The sequence below is a fragment of the Choristoneura fumiferana genome, chromosome 17, assembly GCF_025370935.1.
Source record: "Choristoneura fumiferana chromosome 17, NRCan_CFum_1, whole genome shotgun sequence".
Taxonomy (NCBI): Eukaryota; Metazoa; Arthropoda; class Insecta; order Lepidoptera; family Tortricidae; genus Choristoneura; species Choristoneura fumiferana.
In genome coordinates, this window is record NC_133488.1 from 14,116,016 (window position 1) to 14,143,272 (window position 27,257).

The following is a 27,257-nucleotide window of genomic DNA, read 5'->3' on the forward strand; positions in this document are numbered from 1 at the left end:
CAGGTACTTGTTAAACACTATTTGCCATTGTTCATTACACTGCCTTGGCTAAATACATCAATTCATAACCACCATAAGGTTTACTTACATCCAATCTCAACCCCTCTTGAAACTGCCATGTTAGCTAATCTATCAGCTTGCTCATTACCAGCTATGCCCACATTCCTTTCTAATATTATAAAAGCGAAAGTAACTCTTTCCCCTTTATGCTTAAACCGCTGAAACAATTTAGTTGAAATTCGGCAAGGTGATAGTGAAAGATCTTCGTAAGGACACAAGATTGTTTTTATCCCGGAAAATCGCAGTTTCCGTGGGATTGTGATAAATAAATTCTTGGCAGTCAAAGACGCGCGCCAAAAGATGGTTCCATCAAAAATAAATAAATATTCTATGTTTACGTTTTGACTATTAGAATAAATATTTATTCGGCATAGAAATAAAGTAAGAAGATAAAATGAAAAGGCACACAGTTGTTTCTTTATTTCGCTTAGGCTTGGAAAAGTTTCCAATTCTGTGGGAAATGTGTTAGTTTCTTTTTTTAGTTGTGTTTTAAGTCTGAGGTTTTAGTGTAACAATGCGACATATATCGACGAATTGCTAATGCTTAAAATATGTGCTTAACTCAAATAACAGATGGCGTTAAAATCGACACGTATTAGAATTTAAATAATACAGGAGGGCTACTACGAAACTAGAAGTTCGCGTCGTGCGGTCCCTCTGACACCTATACTATTTAATAAGAGAGCGAGAGAGACGGTACGACACGAACTTCGAGTTTCATAGTAGCCCTCCTGTACGACAAAGACCAATGAATGATTCTTGCCAGTAAAAATCCACAAATTACCTACATTTGTAGATTTTTATTAACGACCTAGAAATGGGAGATCTGGTAATACTAATGGGAAAAACCGTATAAGTTTTACACAGGCCCTATACCACGAAGTGCAAAAATCGAACTTCGTATGTTGCCGTCCCGCTGCTGCTTATGTCATTTAATACGCGAGTGAAAGGGACGATGCGATACGAACTTCGATTTGCGAGTTTCGTAGTAGGCCTGCAGCGCCATCTGTACTCACAGATAGATCAAAGACAAGCTAGGTTCTAATCTGTTGAGTAAACCTCTAAAAAATAGAAGTTAAATATTACCCAAGTATTTCTTTCGACACGGGAATTAAAATTCATGAAACTTAGATGAAAACGACAGTCACAATCACAGGTCACAATTTGGTCACAATGCTACATTTTTCATTTTCACTGGCAACTTCTGGCCATGGATTTATTATTTGCTTAGTAGCAACACTGTATACTGCTTCGCAAAAATCAACACAAAATAAAATCACTTCACTTCTAAACATTTAGTTTAGATGTTTTGCGTTCATTGTGTGATGTGTATTGCTACAGATATGATGAAGCGTGTGTGTTCTTAAAAGTGCAATAAAGATTCTAGTGCAAAATAGGAAGTGATTAGGAGGACATTATTATGCTTCGATCAGAATGTAGCACCTAATCAAGTTCCCAAACCAAGAACGAATCCTTAAATTTTATAGTATTGATCTTTTTTGTACAAGACTAAGTAAATAAAAATATTTTAAAATGTCTGTGGTTAAAGGTAAATTAATGAAAATGGAAATCATCCAAGTTGGTGAATACGAGTTTACCAAACAAGACATAATAGGACACGGAGCTTTTGCGATGGTCTACAAAGGAAGGAAGAGAAAGGTGTGTATCAATCAATCTTGTTTCTCCACAAAGTTCGCGGGTTTCTTCCCAAAAGATCTTTGTGGTCAATCGTTTGTCCTGCTTGTTATTGTATTATTACTGTCGGATAAAAATTATCAACGTAGGCTTTGAATCTCCTAGTGATATTGATTTGTTCTTAATCGTGGGTGGTAACAAACGTCATCTTAGTAATTTGGCTTGTTTGGTCAAATGCCAATATTATGATGTCAGCTTATGTTCATAAAATAAATAAGAATATTTAAGATATTTTAGTGTAATTGTGGGTCTTATTATGTACCTACTAAATAAAGTTTTGATTGAGTGCTTTCAAACTATTTGGTGTATGAAGTGATCAGCTGTTTCTAAATAACATTGTTATTTTAGTACTGTACAGTACAGTACAAAATAAGTTTATTATTTTATTTTGTTTCTTTTATCAAATAACATTATTTCTTTTTTTTAGTTTTAGTTAGCTGCTGTACTAGCATTTTTAGATTTAACCTTTATCATATTCTCTATTATTATTTATATTCCTTTGTTCCTAATGATGAGGAAACAATTGTATTACAAAAGTACCAAACTTTCAAGTATTATAAGGTTTGGGTGAGTTTCAATTATAATGAGTGGGTGAATGGAATGAAATATTGGTACAAATAATTACCTATGTGAGAAAAATTATAAATAAATAATAAAATAAAGAGACACTAAGTGGCCTGATTCTTACTGTTGAACATAAAGGATTAAGATAATTAATTATATCTACAAAGAAAAAGGATTTTAATTTATGACAATTTTCTGAAGTCAATGACTAAAGCAATTTTGATTCATACATATTAGTAAAAGAAGGTTAAAAAAGTGAGTTTTTTGATGCCTCACTTATGTGTCATCAAGTTTGTAAATTTTACAAAACAATGACAGTAAGTAATATTATAATTATGTATAAAAAAAATTGATTTGGTCAAATAATTAATACCAGGTACAGCCGAGGGCATAAATATACATACATTCCCAAGACATCAAAAATATCTATTATTATGATAAATTGTATTACTCAAAAGAGCAAGTTAGAATGTATAGTCAAGTAAAATCATGTGTATACTTTTTTCCACCTTATCACATAGTAGTAGCAAGGTGCAAAAAATGGGTACATATAATTATATTTGTACTTGTCTCAACATAGTTTTTATTTGTCTCTGTTGCCGTATTTTAAGCAGCAAGATAATGACTCTGCAAGTCTACATATGTCTATGAGCAGCTGCTCTCATTCCGGTTTGTATGAGCAAATGTCTGTCCTCTCCAATTTGTATCTTCTAGGTATTTCTTTTATTAGCTAGCTGCAGTTTGTTACCAAGCCAGTAGGTACTACTTATAAAAACAGTAATCATTAATTAAATCTTTAAAAAAGTGTGTATTGAATTGTTTATTATACATATATGTAATTAAATTTAAAAAATCAAAACACCCGACTGCCAAAACTAAAAGGAAGAAAATAAGTCTAGTGGTCTAGAACTCTGTTAAGTAGCTAATTTAAAGTTCAACAGTCGGGACCCATTACTAAGAGTTTTTGAGCGTCATGATTTAAATGGGTCCAGACTGTTGAACTTTAAATTAGCTACTTAACAGAGTTCTAGACCACTAGACTTGTTTTCTTCCTTTTAGTTTTGGCAGTTGGGTGTTGATTTTTTTAATTTAATGTTTTATTTTACACTTTTTCATATTTATGTGAAAACGGTAGATTAAAAGTATTATAACCCATATATATTTAGAATGGGCTAATTATTAGCTTTCATTTGATACCCATATTGTTACAATGCAAAGTATTTTTTTTCATTCCTCCGCCATATTTTTTTTCGCAGACTCCATATTGAAATATTATATAGCCTATGTCACTCCGACAGTTATGACCAATCCAATGATACCTCATATGTTGAAATCCGTCTAGCCGTTTAGGCTGCAGCGAGGACCAAAGAAATGGACATACATACCCACATACATACATACATACATACGCTCGAAAAACATAACCCTCCTTCGGGCAGTTGGGTAAAAAAACTGGAAATTGGCCGTTGTACTTATACTTAAAAAAAATCTTACTTATATTTTAAAAAAAGCTAGTCAAAAAAAGCTATTTTGGCGTCACGCAGCGTCATTTCTACGATGTTCGCTACGCTCACATCGTAACTCACGCCTCTCGCTTTTTTTTATCCCTGTTATACAACTGTTGTATAAAATACTATTTTGTTATTTTTCTTTGTTGTTTAAATTAATTCTAGGTTGGTTAAAAAAAACGTAATCAGTATTTACTATGTATTTTTACTACTTCATTTTCAGTAATTATTCCGGGGTAAGCTCTATATCTACAGGGTTCAGTCCGATACAGGATACAGATCCCTGCCTACCTTACATAAAAAATGATATTTACTTGTTTAAGTTGAAAACAACATTGTAATGACTATGATATATCATAGTCAACTTTATATATAAAGTTTGTGGTCTCGCCTGGCTGGCAGTAGACTACCTGGTTGGGTATGGTCAGTGGTCCGGCAGCGGCATAGTTTTCACTCTATTGTGGGGCCGAGTCCGTCGCACAATGCGTCCGCGCCTCACAATGCGACACGCACCGCGCGCCCCAAGGGCACGCTACGGGTCCTAGGCAGGCACGTGCCGACCACCCATCCTTATATATATCTTCTTTACATTTGACTGATTTGAATTTGAATGCCTTGTGTTGAGGCATCAACTTCATACTGGTACAATAGTAGATTGTACAACAAGAGCATAAAATAAGCCATTTTACCCGAGGCGTTCATATAGCCACCCGAGCCGGTACGGCGAGGGTGGATAGACACGTCGAGGGGAAAATGGGTTTAATGCTCGAGTTTTACACTCTGCTTTTCACTTCGATGGCGAGGAAATTAAATAGCAACAGGGGAAACAATTATTCACTTTCTATGTACCTTTTATTTTTAATGCATTATTATAATAATTCCATTTTTTAAATTTTACTGATTTATTATGATTGTTTTGAATGATTTTTAGTTTTATATAAATTAAAAATTATTTAAAAAATATACAGAAACTTTTTTGTTTGTGGCTGTTGACACCTGATTACCTTGGTCTTAAGTTGATCTTAGACGAAGATTTTATTTTATGCACTAGAGCATAAAAAGTCATTTTATGTCGCCTAGATCCAGCATTAACAGATCCAGCATTAACACGAACTTTACGAGCATGAGAAGTGAAAAATTATTTTCTTTTTTGAGTCGGTTAATTTTTTTACTATATGTAGATCTTACTGTACTGAGTCGTTGTGTGCAATAAAGAAAACAAAAAGATAAAATAAAAAGCATCCGTCGCTTTACTCGCAGAGGAATGTGCCGATAAAAAACCCCTGTTTTTAATCTGCGTGGCAGACTAAAAATTTAACTATTGCTATCGACAAAACTATTTACGACCAGTCCGCGAATTGGTGTTTACGTTTTCTTTAGGTACTCAACCAAATATCTATGTATGTACTTATAAAATACTGTTACATGCAGCCACGTCCATCTCAATTCTTTCCACGCTCACATTTGAATTAAATTAGTATTATGTATGTATGTATGTAAATACTTTATTTGTACATAAAACACAAAAATAATACAAAAATAAAAAACAACAAAACCCCCAGTGAGTGAGCATTATCCCCAGTGATCAAGCGAATTAGGTTCTGTAGAGCGCAGTTAAACGGGTGGTTTAGCTGTATGACGTGTGCTCGGACGTCAGCCATAAGTACCTGCCACTTCACGCGGTAACTAACTGAATTGGCAAATGTTAACGTTGACGAGTGGAGAGCAATAAGTACTAAGTAGGTACTGTACACGGCACGTTGACCGTGACCATGCCGTCAGCCTCCATGTTCTATAAAAAAAGTTATTTACTAACAAATCAACATATAACAAAAGGCCAATAACTTTAAGCCACAATAAATACTTATCTATCGAGCGAGCGTTGCCTTACTTTGCTCTAATGATATGAACGTTTCTCAGTCAATAATAATCAGAAGGTAGCTATCTACTTTTCCAACGGACCGGGCCTTGAAGTAATCCTGCTGAGGAGTGTTGAAATCGGGTCAAACTGTAATCGCTATACGAGCCTGCGGAATGTAGGGCGGGCTAATGTTAGCCCAGCGCCCGCGCACCACCCGGCCCCTTCTGGATAACTGCAACGAGCATAATACTTCAACCATTTTTAGGGTGGTGTAGCCAAAATGGCAAAAACGGAACCCTTATAGTTTCGCCATGTCTGCCTGTCCGTCTGCGGCTTTGCTCAGAGACTATCAGTGCTATGTAGAAAGCTGTAAATTTGCACAGATATATGTAGCAACTATGGCCGACATAATGGTAAAAAAATGTTTTTTTTTTGTGTACCTCCCATAGACAGTGTACAACCCTATACCTACCTACAACCCTACCGTAGTGTGGGGTATCGTTGGATAGATCTTTTAAAATCATTGCGAGGTTGTAAAGATTCAGTAATCTGTTTGCGAAATATTCAATTGTAAAGTACAAGTTTTCTTTTAAATCGAGCGCCCCCGCTCAAATTTGTAAAAAATCATGATGGTAGTAATAAGTATATTGAACTTACAAGGAAAACTATAACGGCTAATTTGCTTGAGAATTAGTAGTAGTTTAAGAGTGAAGCTGCGCGTCCACTGCATCGGAATCGAAGCGGACGGATTTGGTGCTTTGTATAGATTTCTATGGTACTGCGCTGCGTACGTTACATACACTGGATCGGCATTTTTGCGCCATAGAAATCTATACAAAGCGACTAATCCATCCGCTTAGTACGGTGCGTAGCGTACGCTCCGATCCCGATCCAGTGGACGCTCAGCTTAAATAAATAGCAGCCTAAGGTATATATCTAAATTTGGAAGATTTCCCACAAAATACAAACCTTAGAAAAATATTACTTGATTTCTTCGTAACAGCTACGGAACCCTATCTTGGACGTGTCCGACACGCTCTTGGCCCGTTTTTAATATTAACCTTTTAAACAGCTATTGTATCAATAGAAAATCTGACAGCAGAGAAATCAAAATCACTATTTTAGTAAACCCGGCAAATTTATAAAATCATAGCTTAATGATGATAATTAAATGGACACTCATCACGAGTGTGAAGATGAAGATATAAGAACCTTGATACTCTCATGCCAACCCGCCCACCTGTAACGACCTTATGCAACGCTCACTGCACTTGCATTATCATTTTACAAAGGCAACTTGCGTGTTCTTGCTAACAAACTGGCTTCTAATTGCACCAGTTAATCTTAATCAGTATACTTAGTGGATACATGACGCGCAAAAGAAGTTCTAACAGTAAGATTAGGTAGGTACTCCGAAAAAATTACGCAATAAGTTATTTTATTATTAAAATCAAACTACTTAAGAAAGCAAATGCCATCGAGAATGTTTTACTTGCAAACTGTACAATCACATGGAAGTGAGTTACATAATATCTAACATTGCATTTGCACTCTCGGAATTGCAACTTGCATTAGTTGCATATTACATGTAAAACCTGAACCCTTCATCGATTTTAAGACCATTTTCAAAATGATTAATCTTTAGGGGTTCGTCGATCATTTTCCCAAAATCGTTATTTCCTAGTAGCAAAATTTCCGTTCGCATTTTTCCCCAGTAAGCTTTTTTACTGAATCTTATTTTCGCAATCGCGTTTTATCCAATTTTAATAAACACAAACAGGTAGGTTTAGGTTATGTTAAGTTTGCATCGGTGCGAAGGGCCAAAACCACACAAATTTTTCGTGACAAACACTTGTTTCGTGTCGATTACAATTGGAAAAAACGCGATTGTCAAAATAGGATTCAGTAAAAAAAGCATATGTGGAAAAAAAGCATTCGGGAAAAAAGCGAATGGAAGTTTTGCTACTAGGAAATAACGATTTTGGGAAAAAATTCTAATAAATCAATTCATATTGATCATGTTACATCTATGACTATATGAATTATTAATTTTCATTTAATATAATAAAATGTTTGTTTGTTTTCATTTAATATAATGAATGATTTAATATAATGTACTTATATTTTTAAATCTTGTTATGCCATTCTGTGTTGTGGATGAATAAAGTAATTTCTATTCTATTCTTTGTAATAATATAATGTTTGTTTTGTTCTAGAATGCGTCGCAATCAGTGGCCGTAAAGGTAGTCACGAAGAAAGGAATACAAAAAGCTTCAGAGATTCTGGTAAAAGAGATCAAAATTCTGCGAGAGCTCACAGCATTGCACCACACAAACCTCGTTGCCATGCACGATTGTATGGACAGTCCTGCATACGTCTATGTCGTGATGGAGGTAAGTCGCAATAAACGAAGGCCCATATATACAAATAATAACATTAAAAATTGGACGCCGCGGCCGGCAATCTGCGCCATTCAACGAAACCAAACAACGCATATAGATGAACAAAACATAACTGAATAAATCGTATTATTACATTATTAATTAAAGGTTGAGCTTTATTGGCATAGCAAGGCTGACTTAGTAGAGTCATAACCAATTTTGAAAAGCACACGTTTATTTGCTATCGAATGTAACCCTTGAATGAAACTGCAAGTTTAATGGAAACGAAATCGAATCGAAATCATTGTTAATGATAAACACAAGACCATCATTAAATGTGCAAAGGTTTATATCGTTCACGATTGTTTCTACAACATGCGTGAAACAACATTACTTTCTAGGTTAGCAGAGGTTAGCATTTAAAGATTGCGATTGGAACGAATTGATTTAGCAATACGGCAGTATCTTTCGATTTGTTGCAAAGGTTGGTTTAAACGCGGACGTACAATAGAAATATACATAATAATGCATACTGAACAGCAACCGCGCTTGTGCGTAAATCAGCGATAGGTACATATTTGAGGAAGAATCGCTGGTTAACTGCATGTTATTTTATAGAGAAAAATAGTTTCGCCCATATACGTAACCATGCACTTTATGCACTACTAGCTTTAGCCCGCGGCTTCGCCCGCGTGGAAATCGGTTATCGCGCGCTGTTCCCTCGGGAACTGTGCATTTTTCCGGGATAAAAAGTAGCCTATGTCACTCTCTGGCCCATAAAATGTCTCTATGCCAAAAATCACGTCGATCCGTCTCCCCGTTTGGACGTGAAAGACGGACAAACATACAAACACACACACTTTCGCATTTATAATGTTAAGTATGGATGGATACAGTGTTCAATTCAACGCACCAGTAAAAACTATCAGTCAGGTAAGGTATACTTACTGCAATATTGAACTTCGACACTAGAACACGCCTCTGTGTAATGATATTATGTGTAATCAGGGCTCGTTTTGATTTATTGTCTCTGTTATCATTGGTTGTTGGCCATTTACACTTGAATAATGCCAATAATGACCTAGTTAGCTAGTCTATCTATGCTAGTTTGCTTTGCTTTGTTTAGCTTTTATTATCTTATTAACCGCTTGTTCAAGCGTATTTGCCTTGAACGGAGGCGATGGCATCGTCCAAGAGGGTTTAATGCAAATGAGTTGGAACACAAAATGTAGATTTGACGTGTTAATAAATAACATTCTATCCTCACATTGCTGACAATTTCCAGGAAAATCTAACATTAAGTAGATGTTAGGTGCCGGCCGTGACCCGATGGCCTTGCCCTTAAATTCATCCGCGATAACAATAACGACGCCGCATATTCTCACTACAATTAATCCATTTTTTGACGGTCTTCAAAAGGGAGGTTTATCAATTCGGTTGTTAGGGTTCCGGAGCCAAAATGGCAAAAACGGAACCCTTATAGTTTCGTTAAGTCCGTCTGTCTGTTTGTCTGTCTGTCCGTCCGTCCGTCATACCTGTCACAGGCATTTTACTCGAAATCTACAGGATGTACGAGTATAACAATGAAATTTGGAGTACAGATGTCTTGTCAAAGCCGCTATTTAGTTTTGTAGTTAAATTACAAAAATAAATATTTATAGGGGGGGGGGGGCACTCCATACACGTAACAGTTTTTTTTTAACTCGCATCAACGTGTGGCACATAGTTCGACAGCTCTTTTGAAAAGATAGTCGTTTTTTGATTTCCGGAAATAATCGCTCCCAAAGTAGCAAAAATTGCGCCCCCCCCCCTCTGTCTTGTTAACCGTTTGTCCAAAACATATGGAAAGGTAACGCTTAATAAATACTTTCAACGAAAATTGCTTTCAACATGATCGGATATACCGTTTTTGAGTTATTGCCGAAAAACTGCGCTTCTCAACAAAAGGACGTAAGTGCCGTCAAGATACGCTCTTTTTCTGGTAATAGATTTTAAGACTGTAGTAAATGTTTTAATTGTGTTATATATAACGCACATAATATTACTTGATTTTTTTCGTAATGGCTACTGAACCTCATCTTGGCCGACACGCTGTTGGCCGGTTTTTTTTTTTCAGAACTCATTTATGAAACGAATTAGTGGTAAATCGTCCATGTTCTCTTGGAAATCTAATTATAAGATTACCTAAAAAAAAATGGTATAAACCTTAAACGAGCAATTCTTGTATATATATTTATATTTATTATAATTGGATTTCCTCTATGTCCGCTTATTGGTTCTACTTATTATCTAATGCTTTTAATTCTGCAGCTTTACAAAATATATCAAGTGATGGGCAATATGTATGTATATGTACTGGTACTTTATATATATATATGGTATTTATATTAATAAACCTTACAAGTCTCAATAAATGAGTCAAATTTACATGTTTATGTGAAATAGTTTTTGATGGTCAAAAGTGGCTCCAAATGGTTCGGGTAAAATTACACACGGTGCTGCTCGCCAGTTCTGTTAGCTTGAACTTGGTTTGACACGCTACCGCGTGTCTAGATTATACCTACCGAGTTTTAAGAAATCCCGTTTGCGGAAATTTTATGACCTGTAAGTACCTGTTCGATTTTATAGAATGATCGTCTATGTAAATATATTGTCGTTTACATTAAGTAGCAGCTGTGAATGCAATTGGTTCTGTTACGTCGTATTTGTACAATATTAAGCATGAAGCTTTATTTTATCATCATCACCACGACGTAATAATAGTTGCCTTCCGCGTGTTCATAACGCGTGTAGTGTATGCGGATCCGAAGCAAGGTCGCACGCCACCCGTGCGTGTGCCATCTGTAGCTGGATACTCTTTTGCTTCAGATTCGTCACCTAGATAACTTATTTAAGGCATTTGCTTCATGCAAACTGCGAAATAAAATCTACGTCTACTGCGCAGTTACAATGTTTAATAATGTACCCAATAGGTCAAGGGGACGACGACCGCACCACACCAATAAACTCGAATGTGGCTTCGTTTCGCACGTTGAAGTCGTACACTTCAAATTCGACGGCAATAATATTAATTTAATTAGAATATATCCGACCAACCACGTTACATTATCGTGAACTTTATTTCAATACAATTTTGAATTTAACTTTACTGTTGATATTTTTAGGTATTGGTACATTATGTAGGTAGTATCAATAAACGTGTGAAGAGATTAGTCTACACGATAACAAAGCAGACTGTCCTTATCTCATTGACGGAACTACATACTTCGCACTGATAGGGACCACTATGTAAATGAAAATGTTAAGCATCCAGACTGGATTTGATGCCCTACTAACCTCTTTATCATTCAATACACCAAAACTTTCAGCCATTATCTGCGAGTCTGATAATATTAACTTCAGCTGAATTATCAGCTCGTAATGATGAACGTTTTAATCAAAGATCGCGAGTTGCAATTTTTGGTACAGGTCCTTGGTAAAAAATGTGTCCTAGTAGGTAGATCATGAGTCCAAGAAATAATTATTATTAATAACAACGTCGTTTGTTTTTTTATTATCTTGTACCTATAGTCGCGACGCGCCGCAGTGTCTGGTGTGGGTCGGCTCCACGTGCTACCTCCTCGTGTCAGGTTAACATAATTGCGCACTCTGTCTCTGTGGAACGGTGTTTATGATAATTGCGCAACTAAGACACCGATGGTCTACGTCGAATTTATACTACGTCAATTTCTCCCTCTGTTTTGAAAACAAAAACAATAATATATTGTTTACCCACTTTCTATCTGTAATAGAGCTCTCTGATAATGAACAAGCTTATCTTTTGACCTACTTGTTATTTTCGTTATTGCGCCATATACCTATCCAAATCTATCACATTTTGGACCTCCTGCAAAATGTGTTTTCTAAACACTAATGTCCCTCACCCACCAAAATTGCCTTATTAAAATTATGATTCAACGCTCAGTTATATTTGGTCGTAGCAGCAGTAGTCGAACTGAATTATTTCTGTTTGACATTTGCTCAAGTCTGACGAGGTGGTAGCACAACGGATTTTAATAATAGCTTTATTCAAGGGCAAGCATGCGAAGCCAAATGGTCTCGTTGAAGCTAATGACGTTTTAGTTTAGGCGAAGTGTATATAATTATAAAGAAGGAACGTTTTGTTTTTGTTGCGTAAACTGAAGCCAGCCAAGCCAGTGCCAGTGCCTCATCGCAGTAGGTGCGCTACACAAAGCCAAGCAGAGTTCATTGGCACGAGTTCCTTTCGGGCGAGTAACGCGGATCGTCGCCATGGTTTCTGTCGACCATGACTTGTGATTGCCAACATTTAACTAAATGTAATTCTTTAGATCTCTTCTAAAGGTTAATGTTCCTTGTATTGTACAGATGTATTGAATAATGTTTTGCCATCATATTTTGTCGGAATTAACTTATCCGACAAATAAAAGGCGATGGCAAAACATTATTCAATAGATCTGTAACAGTTTATATTTTTAAAGTGATGATCACGTGATGATAGCTTATGTCACGTGCGGTAGCGTTTACTCGTACCACGCTGTTGGTATAAAATTATACCGCTGTAAAAGACACAAATTCGGTTGTGGACTCCTTATGTCGATCGTTTTATTTGGGAATAAAATGTAGTGGACTTGCTACAAAAAACTTAAACACGCCTTAAACATGCCCAAGATGACAGTTTTCTATAAACTGACCTGTCTTAAGTTTGTTGTCTCAAGTTTTTGTTTCAGTTCATATTTTAACCGCAAAGCCTAACGACAAAGCTGCTAAATGCAATGATCGTAGTCAGTGAGCTAAGGTGTGGTCGGTAGATGATGCAAGCTCGCACGAGTCTGTCTCACGGTCCCATTGCGAAGCTAGTGCTCACCGCACGTGTGCGATCTAGCAATTACACCGTTCAACTCTGACATTTACCCAATTAATAATCAACGACAACCTGTTAATGTAAACTCGTTCATAGGATACAATACAATAAAATTATTAATATTCTTCCATTTTAATGTTCATATATAGGTAAGGTACAGCAAAAAGTAGGTACAGTTTTATAGAATGATTTAGAGTAACTAACTTATTTATAATAATCACATAAGCTGTTGATTTTTTTGTCATTCGGTCAGTGTCTTGTAGCACGGGCTCCGCCCGCAACCATCACATTGACGATGTAGCTAGGCAGGTAGCGACCTCGTGGTCGTACCTATTAATATACATACAGTACCTACTACCTACGGCTACGCTCTTGCACGTGGCCGAGCTTCGGGGGCCTGATATTTATTGAGGGTTTTTTAATATTAATGATCTCTGGGTTAATATTCCAAGTTCACAATAGGAAATAATTTAAATTTACCCTAATTCAAAACCAAGTCCAGCTAGGAAATAAAGTTGGTTTAGAGTTTAGGTCATACGGGAATGACTGCATAAACTTTAGAGCAAAACAAAAACTGAACATTTTTAATACAACCTTTTGCTAAGAGGAGAGTATTAGGTACTTACCTACTATAAATGGTAAAAAGGTCAGTTGATCGCGTTTAAAAAGTTAACAAAGACCTGTTACGTCACTTACGTAAAACTTACGTTACATCCCTCTTTATCAAATACATTATTTATTATTAAAGGATTGAAGTATCTACCTAACTTTTCATCTAACTTTAATTTGCATTCTGTATATATGTTGGCGGCCGATCGTAAAATAGGCCAAATAACGAAATTTCTAGGCATATCGTGAAATGACGCCATTTCATGAATTGGTTAGGGCACATCCGCCATAACGTTCAAAACTCACCGTTTAACGATTTGCCTAGTGACGTTTAGGCAGATCATGAAATTCCTAGGCATATCATGAAACGCCGCCATATCGGTTCTGGCACTTCGCCTAGTGGCTAGATCAGTTTGTACTTTTTATTAATCAGCACAGGACTGAATCAAGTAGCGGAACCACACCGCAATAATAAATCGCTCGCCCACCGCTTGTAGTTATTTGTTTGCATGTTGAGAATATGACTAGCCTAGCTAAGCTAGGTAGGTATTGGCGATCATCGCCTACTTGACACAATTTTGTAAAGAAATACAGCCTAGTAGCACAATACACGTAACAACGTGTATTGTGCTAGTAGGTACCATTTTTTTACTTCTCTGCACTTGTAAGCAATGATAGTGATAGAGGCAATGACTCGTCCATATATGAATAGCCGTGTAGTATAAACAAAATATTGCATTGAGCATGAAATTTCTCCAAGCCTAAGAAGCAGTCTCACACACAGCTGACTGGAAAGTAACGTTTGGTTTGGATATATCTATATATATATATAAACCCCCTTGCAAAAAAACCGGGCACCTTCAATGTCAGCTTCAATGTCTAAAAATCTGAAAAACCATAGGTGCCCTATTTTTTTGCAAGGGGGTTTATGTATACCCACCGCAAACCATTGCTTTCTTTCTACCCATCTTATCCATCCAAATGGTCTCATAATTTTAAATTGCTACTTCGTGCATGAACACGCCGACCGATTTACTCTTGTTTTTTTCTATAAACGTAATGAAGCCGATTGTAGCCCTTACTTCATGACAGTCATAGGTTTTATAAAAACCCAAAATAAGGTTCCGTAGCCATTACGATAAAATCAAGCAACATTTTTCTAAGGATTTCGTATTGTGTACAGAATCTTCCAAGTATAGGTAGGTATATTTTATTTATACCTTAGGCTGCTATTTAATTTTAAACTTAATTCTCAAACAATCTTAGCCGTTATAATTTTCCTTGTAAATTTGATATATTTACTACCATCCTGATTTTTTACAAATTTTTCCACCCAACAGTTTAGATTTTAGAAGGGGGGGGGGGCACACGATTTTAATAAATAACAAATTTCACTTTAAAGTTGAATATTTCGCAAACAGATCACTAAATCGAAAAATCGTCTCGGAACCCCCTCAATGGTTTTAAAAGACCTATCCAACGATACCCCACACTATATAGGGTTAGTTGAGAAAAAAAAAACACCCCCACTTTACGTCAATGGGAATTGTTTTTTAGTTATTTTTATTTTTCCACTGTCGGCGTGACTGATATATATTCATGCCAAACTACAGCTTTCTAGTACTAACGGTCTCTGAGTTTACCCGAGGACAGACAGACAGGCAGGCAAACAGACATGGCGTAACGATAAGGGTTTCTAGATGACTACGGAACCCTAAAAATGAGAATGACCATTACTTTACGGTTGAGCAAGGAGTAACAGTCAATGATGACTCGTACACCCGCAAATGATTACGATATTTCCTTTGTTTAATATTAAAGGAAAATCTCGCTCTAGACGACATGGCGCCGTCACATTGGCCGTCACATGTATGTATTATCAACAACACGTTTAATAGATACCTACACTGCACCTGCATTTCAAATGTAGAAAAAAAACTATTCTGCTGATTACATGCATTTGCTGTCTTTGATAAACCACATTTTAGTAGATATCTCAATCAAAAACTACTCACACCTTTTGTGCCTATTCACTTAATAATTGTCGGCACACAGGTTTTTTTTTATTCGTCTGGATGGCAAACGAGCACTTAAGTGGGTCTCCTGATGGTAAGAGATCACCACCGCCCATAAACATCTGTAACACCAGGGCAACCAACCCCCTAAAAAAAAATCTACCAGGATATACCTATGTCTAAGCTTTCATTAGATGAGGACAAAAACTAGTTTATTTTATTTAGACCGTTCCAAAAGCGGCTGAATGAAGCGAAATGAGGGCAAGACGGTGTACTTGAGTCGCATCGCATCAAATGTATGTACCTACCATTGATCAAAAGATGCGGACGTATAAATTTATACAATATAGGAAACGCATCACATATAGGTACTGATGTGAAATGAATTGCGCAGTTTTTATAGGTACACGGGGCGCAGACCTGTGTATATGTCAATGACCCTGTATGTTACTAAAACATAAAATGAAGAGTACTTACTTAAGAGATAAGCAAGAAGTAACACGCTGACAATGGCGTGCGGCGGTTCCGTATTGTTGTGGATGGAGGTTATCGTGCAGAACCGCCAGCTAACGGCATCGCACGGGTTGTGGGTCAGGTAAGCAGTGAGCTGCATATCCGCCTCTACTAGGCTAACGTACCCTATCGCCTGTTCCTTGCTGTGCTGTCGCTGTGCGTAGCGTACGAAGCGTATTTTTTTATCATTCAATTTACCCCTTTCCCTTTGTTCATGTGCTAAATTAAATGCATAAATAATGTTTTCGAGTTTACGATTTCGCAACATTATAATTATGTATCTTTTACACAGTTTCTGCAGTGCCTGCCCTAATACGCTTGCCTTATTTTGTTTTAGTGAACTTCGCGTAGATTGTCGCAATGTCAAGCGATAAATAATAAAATTAAATACACAATAAGTAGGTACACATACATACATATCGATGTATATATTTATACATGTCTTAAGGTAAAACTTTCCAAAGCATGTTTACTTGAAAGTGAAAGATGAGTCATGACATGATGTTCGTGTTTTCTGGCTAATATTACAGTTTTGAAATTATTCGAAGAGTAGATAATATTATTATGGTTATTATCATTGTTAGTAAAACGAGAAGTCAGTGTCATTGTCATCCACCTATTTCGAATTAACGGTCGTCGTAATAATTAGGCGTTGTTGTTGTTGTCCTTTGTTCAATACATTACACAGTAGTTAGACAGGTATTATATTAAGCTTGCCAGTATTACAAAGACTTTAATTAAAGTATTAAAGATAACATAAATTAAATGATTACCTTCGCCTATAGCGTGAAAAAAGTGGTAATTTAATTGGTTAAATACAGTACATGTTCTGACCTTTCGCAGGACAGGAACAGGGTATCGTGTCGCCCACTTTTTAATTTTTAACATACAAACCACGAACCATTGTTTTTGACATTACTTAACTATAAATGGCTCAAAACGTAAGCCATATTAGCGTAGGTAAAAATAGGGTCGTCTGGACCATATTGGGTGCCGGCTTAGAGTATACAGTGGTAATGTATACTGTATACTCTAAGGGTGCCGGGCTGCCTGGGGGAGCGAATAATATCAGGCTCCGTCCGTTCTCTTGCCGGCAAAAAAGTTTTTGTTAATTGTTTTATGTGTCCCTACAACCCTTGCATCCTCAGGTAGACAGCCTCAGATAAATATAAATATTCTTTTCACTTTTTAACCGACTTCTAAAAAGGAGGAGGTTCTATGTTCCGATGTTTGTATTTTTTTTGTATGTTCACCGATTACTCAGTCAATTGTGGACCGATGGCTCGTGCTGAGGCACCGACTTCCAGCTACTACGTAGCTAGAAAAATATTTTCAAGGGTTTTGTAGTCGGTTACATTTTTTGTTATTTTTTTTTCTGAGTCGGTTTTACTTTTTGTTAAAATGTTTCTTTATGATGCTCTTATAGTTCGTATTTCTGCACGCAAAAGGCCACCAACGATAGAAGTACCTATACATAAAAAATATTTTGTTATTATTTCATAGTTTTTTTTTATGATCCGTGTTTAATACAACTAAATTAATAAAAGTCAATTCTAATAGCTTATTATAGAAATAGTAATGCATGAAAAATAAAATCTTGTTATGTAGGGAACATTTTGCAATCTTTCCTTTTAATTTCTCCGCAATCGTTGCCCGGTGAAATTAATTCACTTCCCATAATTTAAATCAATAATACTGTTTTGGCGTTACATACCTCAAAAGGGAAAAACAGTTCATTGAATTCAATCAATTTCATTGTTATATACCTAGGACCACTTCGTTGTCAGTCTGTACGTCTACACGTCTGCCCCCAGACTACTTTCACAGGAACTAGATAGGGTAGTTAGTAATATATATTTCATTTGTGAAGTGAAGTGTGAAATAATCAATTCAATATAATAATAAATAATAAGTGTGTGTGTGAGAGAGAGAGAGAGAGAGAGAGAGAGAGAGAGAGAGAGACAAGCAAGAGCAAGTTATTGAAAGTTTAAAAATATACATACATATTTGCAAAAATAGTCATACCATATCACAAGAGTGTTAATTATTACTTATACATATAAAATGAATTTGCATTACTACTTTACGACTACATAAAGACGCAAAAAAACATAACATATTTATGAAAAACACAATATATTTTATTGAGACGCCATTTGTGAAAGTACAAAAAAGCAATATTTAAATTACTAATTTTAGTTCTTTATTTACATCCTTCTTCTTTATAATATTAAAAAATACGTAATCCTTAATAACACTTAATCTATTTCCACTCTTATTAAACTTTTTGCGAATAAATAATGCTCTACAACATTCAGATCGAAACCATTCATATCGAATTATGTTAACTACAAAATGTATTGTTTTATCTTAGACAGGAGATTTGTCTTGTAGAGGTACTTCTTCGGGCGTCGACCCGTTCCCATTTGCTACACGCTCATTCGCTGGTCTTGGAGTAGAACTGAAACGTTTTTTTATGGAACTCCAGTTTTTCTTGATTGTTACTCCGGCTACAACTACCACCATTGCTGCGACAATTATTCCGATTACACTTTTGTCCACTCCTCCGGTTTTAGTGTCGGAAGTCGTTGCTCCAATCTTTATATTTTCCTCATTGGAAGGAGCAGCTTCCTGATTGGCATTTTCGATTGGTTTACCTGTTTGTAAACTTTCTCCTTCTGAAGATGCTTTATAAACAGCTGTGCGTAAAGAAAAGTTGTTAACAGGCGATACAATTTCGCTGTTTGCTTTGATTGCTGTTGATGGTGTTTGCGTCTCGGATGGCGTTTCCTCTGTGCCAGAATCAACATTCGTTACACCGTTATCACGTGTTGAGTTTATCTGCGGTTCCATTTCCATATTATCGTCGGAATCTGGTGCTGTTAAAACTGCAGGTAGTTTAGCTTCGACAAACATCTCGTCCTCTATGTCAATAGGTTTTTGTGTATCTTCACAGTCATGAAGTTCATTGCCGCAAGTGCCAGTACATATCATTTCTAAAGTTCCTTTAAGATTATTACAAATATCTTCGTTTAGTTCTTTTGTAGTCGTCGGCAGTGTTAACTTACGCAGAGATTTGAAGTTTAAAAAAGTTTCCGGATTAAGCGTCTGAAATTAGAGTTTTAAACAGATTTAATATGGTTCTTTATTTCTTAAAACAAGCAATCGTACCTACTACAGCTAAAAATTGAGGTAATTAAAATAATTTAATGTGCGTGATTATATGAAACCCTGAAACGTATCATACACCCGAAAGTCTAAATCAACATATGAAGTTTCTCTCGCTCTACGTTTGGGTCAAGGGTCAGTGCAAAAGGCAATAGTCAGGTCATTTCACTACTCAGCCCTAATCAGAGGCAGGTATCTTGAGTCTTACTTGTCCGCTGGATCACCATTGGTTAGATTTTTATTGTTTTATACTTTTACGCATCACGTTATATCGTTCATTTTATACATGACTAAACCTATCTGATTAATTGCATATTTTACTTCCCAGGAGATCACTAAATGAATATTTATTAAAACATAATAAGTCATATAACATATTTACCGTTCTCATGTCATTGCCTCCTAAATCAAGTTCCTCCAGTTTTGTTAACACCAGACTGTTCTTCAAGTCGTTGGGATATTCGATCAAACGATTGTTTGCCAGTTTCAGAACATTTAGCTCTGGTAACTCGCTGACTGACTGAAAGTAAATTTAAACACCATTATTATCATGCATGAGGTTTAATGTGTTGGATTATGAATCCGCAAAATCACTTTTAAATTGATGCTGGGAAAAGTTATCGAAATATTAATGAAACATTGTTTAAAAAAGAATATTTGAGTTTTACTTACGCCAGGTGAAAGCTCCATAATCAAGTTGTTCTCTGCATTCAATACTTTTAAGTTTTTCAGGGTGGATATACTTTTTGGAATTTCAGTGAGTTTGTTGTCTTTTAAGTTTAAGGTACTAGTTTTTTCATCAATAGGGTAAGGAAACTCCGTTAAACCGTATCCCGAACAATCTACTGTGAATAAGTTAGATTCTCCTTGTACATTGCATACACAAGTTTTTGGACAAGGTATTTCTTCTTCAGGAGTTATGTTTACTTCTGCAGTTAGATGCTTTATTGCTTCCATTGCTTCAAGCTCGGGAGGAGGGCTTATGTCAGTAGTGGTATCGACAATCCCTTCGCCACTGCCGTCGATAACATCAGATTCAGCATGGTTTTCCGGTGGGAACTGATTGTCATTCTCCACTGGTATTTGTAATTCATCAGTACTCTGTGTCGCTGCAGTGCCACACCTGAAATATTGAAGCGAATTACCGTTAACACGTGACTCTATCGGACGTCGTTTTATCGCACCTAGCTGCGGCAAATTGTTATAAGTAACAGATAAAATTCGCGATAACCACAAGGGCGTAAGTGGGACACTGATCTCGAGAATGTAATATTAGTAACCTATACCTTTCTTTCTTAGCGTCTTTGGTGACTTAAGCATTATTGAGTGAGTGTGTAATTAAAGTCACCCAGATAATGTAGCTTGGTATCCGCAAGCTTAAACCCTTCAGCTTAGTCGTCAGCGTCACCGATGAATAATTGATAACAGCATTTAAAAGGATTAGATAACTGACATAAGGATAATTTATTGAATCGGGTGTTACTTTTTGGAGGTCCATATAACTGTTATTGGTTTTTGTTCATGGATAATTATTGATTCCTATTCGACTTAAATCGACCATAACTTAAAATATGTAAAAAACAATAATTTCACACTCGAGTCCATGTATTAAGACGCCCATATGGAAATTACTTAATTTTTTGATTAATTATACAATCCTAGTCATTTTTAAACCTATTATAAGGAATGCTCAATGTCATTTCAACTGTGAAATAACTACAAATACCTTTTTTTAAATCTGTGTTTTTTGAAATCACATGGTTATTTCACGAGAAATTTTAATGCTTTATTCCATAAAGCATTAGACAGCACAACAAATAGCTTTTTGTTTTGAAATCAAATTTTAAATTTAAGCAATAAATAAGCCCTTTATACAAAGTTTACGTAACTACTCCAATACATGAACAAAAATATTCCATTCCATTTAACATTGAAGTCCCTTAGAAAAGACAGAATGAACCCGACAGTCATGCTAGATAGACATGCTCTTGTCAAATATGAATAAATAGTGCCTATTATCATCATCACCATAATGATTATATTTTTAAGTATTGGATACTAATAATATTGTAATGTAACAACCTCGTAACAACGTACCTATATACCTAATACTGAATTATTGTGGGATTGTATTTGGATTGTTGTGCTGTGTAGAAAATGATGGATTTGCGTTAATTTATTCGCTAGTTACTGACTCACTCAGTGATATAAGGGGGTAATTTATTGATATATTCTATATAGCCACACAATATTGTAGTTGATTACTTACGCAACTAGTACAGCGAACAAAAGGTAAATATGTTTCGGTTTCATGGTCACTTGGAACAATCACTATTGGAGATGTCGGCTGAATTCAGGATTGTTGCCTGTTGCGTTGCGGCACAAGTACCAGCGGGGCACAGGGCGCATAGCTCACTAACACTTATAACTATTATCACTGTGATAAGAGCACCACTGCCATCGCGAAGCTTATCGCGAATCAAGTCAGATAACGGTGCGCCTGCGTAAACACAAAAATTATAACACTACCAATTTTCAATAACACCAGAAAGTTGATGATTACGATGTATTCATGTCGTAGATACGATATGTCTTGACATACAAGCGCGTCACGCTGCAAAGCGCTAGTTGCTAATTCTAAAATACGTTAAACATCCGATTTACACCAACGTTTTATTGGAAATTTGGGCTCACGCTGTACCGACTCGCTATGTCGCTCACACTCACGAGCTGGCTCACAGTAATGTCAAGCTATATAAATATTTAACGTACATTTACATTACGTCTTTTATTCCTAGAACGGACACGCGGCCGAGCTCTTTATCATCTCTGGATAAAAAATTGCGAGAATCATATGCGGAAATGATACAATACTGATTCAAGCGATCGGTGCTATCGAGAACGAGAATATTTTTTGTTACTTTCACAACACATAGTTTTAATCACATCCGTGTCCAATCACTGCAACGATTATTCACTATTCACCTGCATGTGTACCACCAGAATGCCACGAACAAAATCATCACACTGCTTATTTAGTAGGTGCGTAATGACTTTTGAGCTATTTTAAATTATTATTCTAATCGCGCCACAATAATGGATCATAAAGTTAACCTCATTTTATAGGCAGCCAGAAACGAAATCCTTTTATTTATGCACAGGTCATCATATGCGGTGTTTTATGTTTCAATAGAAGCTAACTGAAATGCGATCCACAGCGTCGCAGATCAAGTGTTATGTTTTATTTATTAAGGAGAGAGAGAGAGAGAGAGAGAGAGAGAGAGAGAGACATTTATTTACACATATTTGATACACAGAAAAAACACGTTAGGATGAAATAATAATTGTCCATCTTCCATAGGAATAATAGGATTTAATAGGAGTCCATCTTCTATCGGTACAGCCTTTGGTTGGCTGGCAGATATGGGTATCGGTATGTGAGTGTGACCGTAAGAGCCGTGGTGGCCTGGTGGTTTCACCTGTGGCTTCTGAAGCAGAGGATCATGGGTTCGTTTGAGTTTTTCTAAATTCATGTGCGAAATTACATTTGAGATTTACATTGAGCATTACGGTTAAAAGCTGCACAAACCTGCGAAGCAATCCAATGTTTTGTGTTAAGTTGCCAATCCGCACTGGGCCCGCGCGACCTTCGGCCCCAAGGCCTCTCAATCTTATAGGAGGCTGAGAAAATGATGATGATGATGTGGATATTTGCAGTACTGCAACGGCGGCGACCTGGCGGACTACCTGCAGGCGAACCGTCTGCTGAGCGAGGGCACCATCCGGCTGTTCCTGCGGCAGCTGGCCGAGGCTATGCGCGCCATCCACGCCAAGGGCATCGTGCACCGCGACCTCAAGCCGCAGAACATACTGCTCACGCACAGCGTGCAGCCGCCGCGCACGCCGCACCCCTCGGAAATAACACTCAAAATTGGTAAATATTTTCAATGCTCGGATCAGCGCGGATTTACATTTTATGTATTCATGCCCTATGCCCCCTAGATGGTCCAGAGGGCGTCCACTGCAGTAAAGTAACGTCCATTGCAGCTTTTGCGTAGTTCGTTTCTTGCGGAACTTTTTGCCACGCGCGATGTAACGTTGGAATCAGCTTGCAACGCCGGTATTTCGGGCCCGGTACAATTGGGATCTTCAAAAAACGAGTCTACTGTTTTCCCAAAGGGACGGTAACGCATCCGTAACTCAACTTATGTTATGGGTGTTTATGGGCGAGGGTGGGCCCTCATGGGAACAATAGCATTCATACAGCATTCTGAGATTTTCATCTCTGTGCCCAGCAGAGGCAGAGTAACGTATAAAGGCCGAGACGATGATTATGAACAGAGCAGCTGCGCTTATTTCAGATTGTTAGCTTCTGCAGCAGATTGCTAGCTGGTTAGTGTTCCCAAATTAACTTAAATGTTTTTCATCCAATGCAGTCTCGCTCTCTCTTTGTTAGTATTTAGTAGGTACACTTGCAATTCGTCCTCGCTTCCAAACAACTATCTCGAAGGTCTTTCATATTTCGCTCTAGTTTTCAACGTTATCATTATCATACTGTACCTAATTATTTCTTAGTAACAATCCTGTTTAAATAATTACGTGATCAGTCATGATAGATACTTAAGATACGACATCCAGTCGCTGAAATGTTGGTAAATGAATAGCTAGTTAAATTTTTTGTACTTGCCATTTATACAAATTAGTTGCCTGTTTTATTATCTAACGCCACTATTGCGAATTGATCGAAATTGAAGCGCGTTTTCAATGTCAGCATAATCTAAACCTAAATACGTCACTTTGTAAATGCGATAAGATTTGCCGATCCTTATTTTTACTTGCTTAAATAAATACTGTTTTATTACGACACGACTATGATTATGATGATTTTGTTCGTAAATCTAGTTTTTCTTACAGCCGACTTCGGCTTCGCGAGGTTCCTAGAAGAAGGCAACATGGCCGTCACGCTTTGCGGCTCACCGATGTACATGGTAATCAAATGTTATTATAACAATGAAGTATGTACAAAAACAGTTGATGCGTTTAATTTCAATAATATTGTATGTGCTCCTCAGGCTCCGGAAGTGATAATGTCTCTAAAATATGACGCGAAGGCAGATCTGTGGAGTCTAGGGACAATTGTCTACCAGTGCCTCACAGGGAAGGCTCCCTTCCAAGCCACTACGCCGCACGAACTCAAAGCCTTCTATGAAAATAGTATCGACCTTCAGCCCAAGTAAGGAGTTCAATTGTACTGCTTCCTACTAGATCAATTATTGAATCAAGTGCATTTATTATCTTGAGATTGATGATTGACTTAAGATTTATTTATTTCTTTGTTGTTTTAGTTATTGTAAGTTACAACCAAAGCTTTTGATTGCCTAGCTAGAGATCCATTTTTTTACGAATACTTTAAGTTACTGCTTACGATGTTTAGCCGATAAAAAAAACGAAGCATAGGTTCTAGTGGCGCACTTTTTGTCATTTTTTTTACAACAATATCGGAACGAACGTCGCCAACAAGGTCAGCACAAATCGCATGCATTTAAATTGGTATAAGATACCTGTTTTGTATCGCTGCACCTGAAATAAAATTTATATCAATACGTACGTTGATCCCATACTAAGGTGACCGCAGCTTACGAATTAATAGGTATATTTATTTAAGTATGTTTACCAATACTTTATGAATCATTTTTGTCTTCATTAACGGGACACCCCTTAAAAAACACTTATTTAAGCTTTTCCTTGAAAGGAAAATTGTAGTGAACGATATGCGCGGAACTGCCATTAACAAATCTGTTCCAAGTCTATGCAAGGGCAAGGTGAGCTCGCGATCTAGTTTTTTGTTGTACTTAGTTTTCCACGCTTTTCTTGCATAGGATGCCAGCGGGGACTAGTCCGGAGCTGTGCAACTTGCTCATCGGACTCCTGCGGCGCAGCCCGCGCGAGCGCATGCCCTTCGAAGCTTTTTTCAACCATCCCTTCCTGCAGCGGCCCAGGACCACCTCTTACACAAGTAAGCCTATTCTTATGCGAGCTTGCGCAGACCTCAGTATACTACATAATCTCGAGTTAACTGCTAATCCAAGGTTATTTAAGTAGTGTCTAAATGTATGAAACTGTCATCCCTAACACAGGGTTAAGGGTTAATTTTTTTTAACCCTGAACCGTAAAAGCGGTATGGTGATAAATGTACCTATGGTCTATTTTTTTTTTCGTGGAATGCTGACATTTATTGAATCAGGCGTTATTTTGCGAAGGTCCATATCAATGAACTAAAAGAATTTCCTTGCTCACCCGCGACCTTACGGTCTAACAGTCCAGGCCAGTCTATAGATGGGTTTGTGTGATTTGGGTGTGTTTTTACAGTGTGGAGGTGGAGGAACTGCATGAACACGCATATTTTGCATAAGCTTAGCTATCGTAAGTTCGTAAGGTCGCGGGTGAGCAAGGAAATTCTTTTAGGTCTGACATTTCTTAGTGTTACTAGGCAAAAAATAATTCCCGAAAATTTAAACGAGATAAAACAAAAACTAGGAAATAGAAAGCACAAATTTCCTAACATATTTAAATTTTACATTTAATGTAATAAATTATTAATTAATACGTAGTAATAAATTAGTTAACCCTTTTACGAGTAAAAAATAAATTGACTGGTATCATTGCTATGAATGTCATATATCGTAAACCATCGGACTTAAATTATAATTAATAGTTCTTAAGGTTAAAAATTCGTCTCAATAGGTTTGTAATTTACAATTTCATAGACAAGGTACATAGGTAAGTACTTAATTAAGAGAAATCGTCAAATGTCATTCTTCTGTCAAAAAATATTAGTCATTCGGCTTCTGACTTGAATGTTTGAATGTGCTCGCTCTCCTGTTTCCGTGTTATTTTGTCGTTTTTGTTGCTTTTATTGTTATTTCCTTGTTACGTTTTTGTTTTGTTTCACAAAACAATATGAAACCCCAACCAGGCCCAATAATACATACTTACACTATTTTTTTACTCGATATTCTCACGGGATCGAGATAAAATCTCGAAATCTTATTACTTAGTTGGTTATGGAGTCATGAAATTTGGTACTGTTGTTTATAATGAATATCAGTAAAGACCACGATTTAATTCCCACGGGAATTTTGTAAAATCCCGGAATTTCAATTCAACTGCTGTATCTAATGATTTACGCGTGCGAAGCTGTGACTAAAGTCTAGTAATAAAGAGGTTTAAAATAAAAATGTTTGTTATCTCTGATACGTCAAAATTTGACATCTGTCAGAATTCCACGGAATTAAAAAATAGGGTAGGTATATAGTTAATGTCAATAGCCTTGAAACAACTAGGTATGGGGGACAAAGTTTCAACGTGTAGTGACAGCGACACCGTTATGGTTTAATCACTACATTATTCTCTTTAAAACCGTACAATTTTTCTGTGTTATTTCTATGAAATAAAACCGGCATACCAAATTTTGCTTAATCAATTTAGCTTTATGCGTCAAGAAAAGAAACAAGCATAATTGATCACAATTTTAGGTACTTATTATCTTTATTGATCATGGTATACTTTTTCATTGATGAACGAACTTTTAAAATCGGTTGAGTAGTGCCACAGTTACCGTCTACAAACAAATAAACAGTTATCCTTGTTCATTCATTACTATAATTAATATTGAGTATCATTAGTGTTAGTAATGATTAGCGGTAACAACCTCTTACATTATAAAAAGAAACTCAATATAAATGTCTTATGAGAAAATGCTGGTGACTAATATCAGTTAGCTCTATTGTTCAGCATAATATCACACTTGATTTAATATTCTCTGTTTATAATTCTTCTCTATTTTAGCCATCATCTTAATCCTTGTTTATTTTTATCATAATTTTAATTTCAAAGTACAATTTTATTTAAAAGAAGTAGTCCCATAAATACATCTAGAAAGGTATTCATTGATAAACACCGCATATGTTAGCTTAATTAGTCTTATCACAAATGAATACG

General features: G+C 36.5%; 2 protein-coding genes across 2 annotated transcripts in view; one reads left to right on the forward strand and one right to left on the reverse strand.

Moving 5' to 3' along the window:
• The first annotated feature begins 1,278 nt into the window (after positions 1 to 1,278).
• Atg1 (serine/threonine-protein kinase unc-51-like protein Atg1) overlaps positions 1,279 to 27,257 on the forward strand; it is a 45,085-nt gene continuing 19,106 nt past the window's right edge. Inside the window, exons 1-6 of the mRNA XM_074100549.1 lie at positions 1,279 to 1,719; positions 7,905 to 8,081; positions 22,974 to 23,190; positions 24,171 to 24,244; positions 24,329 to 24,489; positions 25,136 to 25,272. Coding sequence (XP_073956650.1) covers positions 1,594 to 1,719; positions 7,905 to 8,081; positions 22,974 to 23,190; positions 24,171 to 24,244; positions 24,329 to 24,489; positions 25,136 to 25,272 — 892 coding nt within the window. The 5' untranslated portion in view covers positions 1,279 to 1,593. The remainder of the gene's footprint in view (positions 1,720 to 7,904; positions 8,082 to 22,973; positions 23,191 to 24,170; positions 24,245 to 24,328; positions 24,490 to 25,135; positions 25,273 to 27,257) is intronic.
• Positions 18,208 to 21,734, reverse strand: LOC141437283 (uncharacterized). Its single transcript, XM_074100547.1, has 4 exons — positions 21,526 to 21,734; positions 19,929 to 20,379; positions 19,639 to 19,776; positions 18,208 to 19,196 (listed from the first exon to the last, which is right to left on the reverse strand). Exons 1-4 carry the CDS (start codon positions 21,567 to 21,569, stop codon positions 18,459 to 18,461), a joined length of 1,371 nt encoding a protein of 456 aa, XP_073956648.1. The 5' UTR covers positions 21,570 to 21,734; the 3' UTR covers positions 18,208 to 18,458.

What these genes read in the sequence shown, in the direction of transcription:
- LOC141437283 (XM_074100547.1), bottom strand. Translation starts at nt 21,569, where the DNA reads ATGAAACCGAAACATATTTACCTTTTGTTCGCTGTACTAGTTGC. An exon ending in TTGTTCGCTGTACTAGTTGC is followed by an intron (nt 20,380 to 21,525) that starts GTAAGTAATCAA and finishes TCAATATTTCAG; the next exon opens with GTGTGGCACTGCAGCGACAC. An exon ending in GAGGCAATGACATGAGAACG is followed by an intron (nt 19,197 to 19,638) that starts GTAAATATGTTA and finishes CTCTAATTTCAG; the next exon opens with ACGCTTAATCCGGAAACTTT.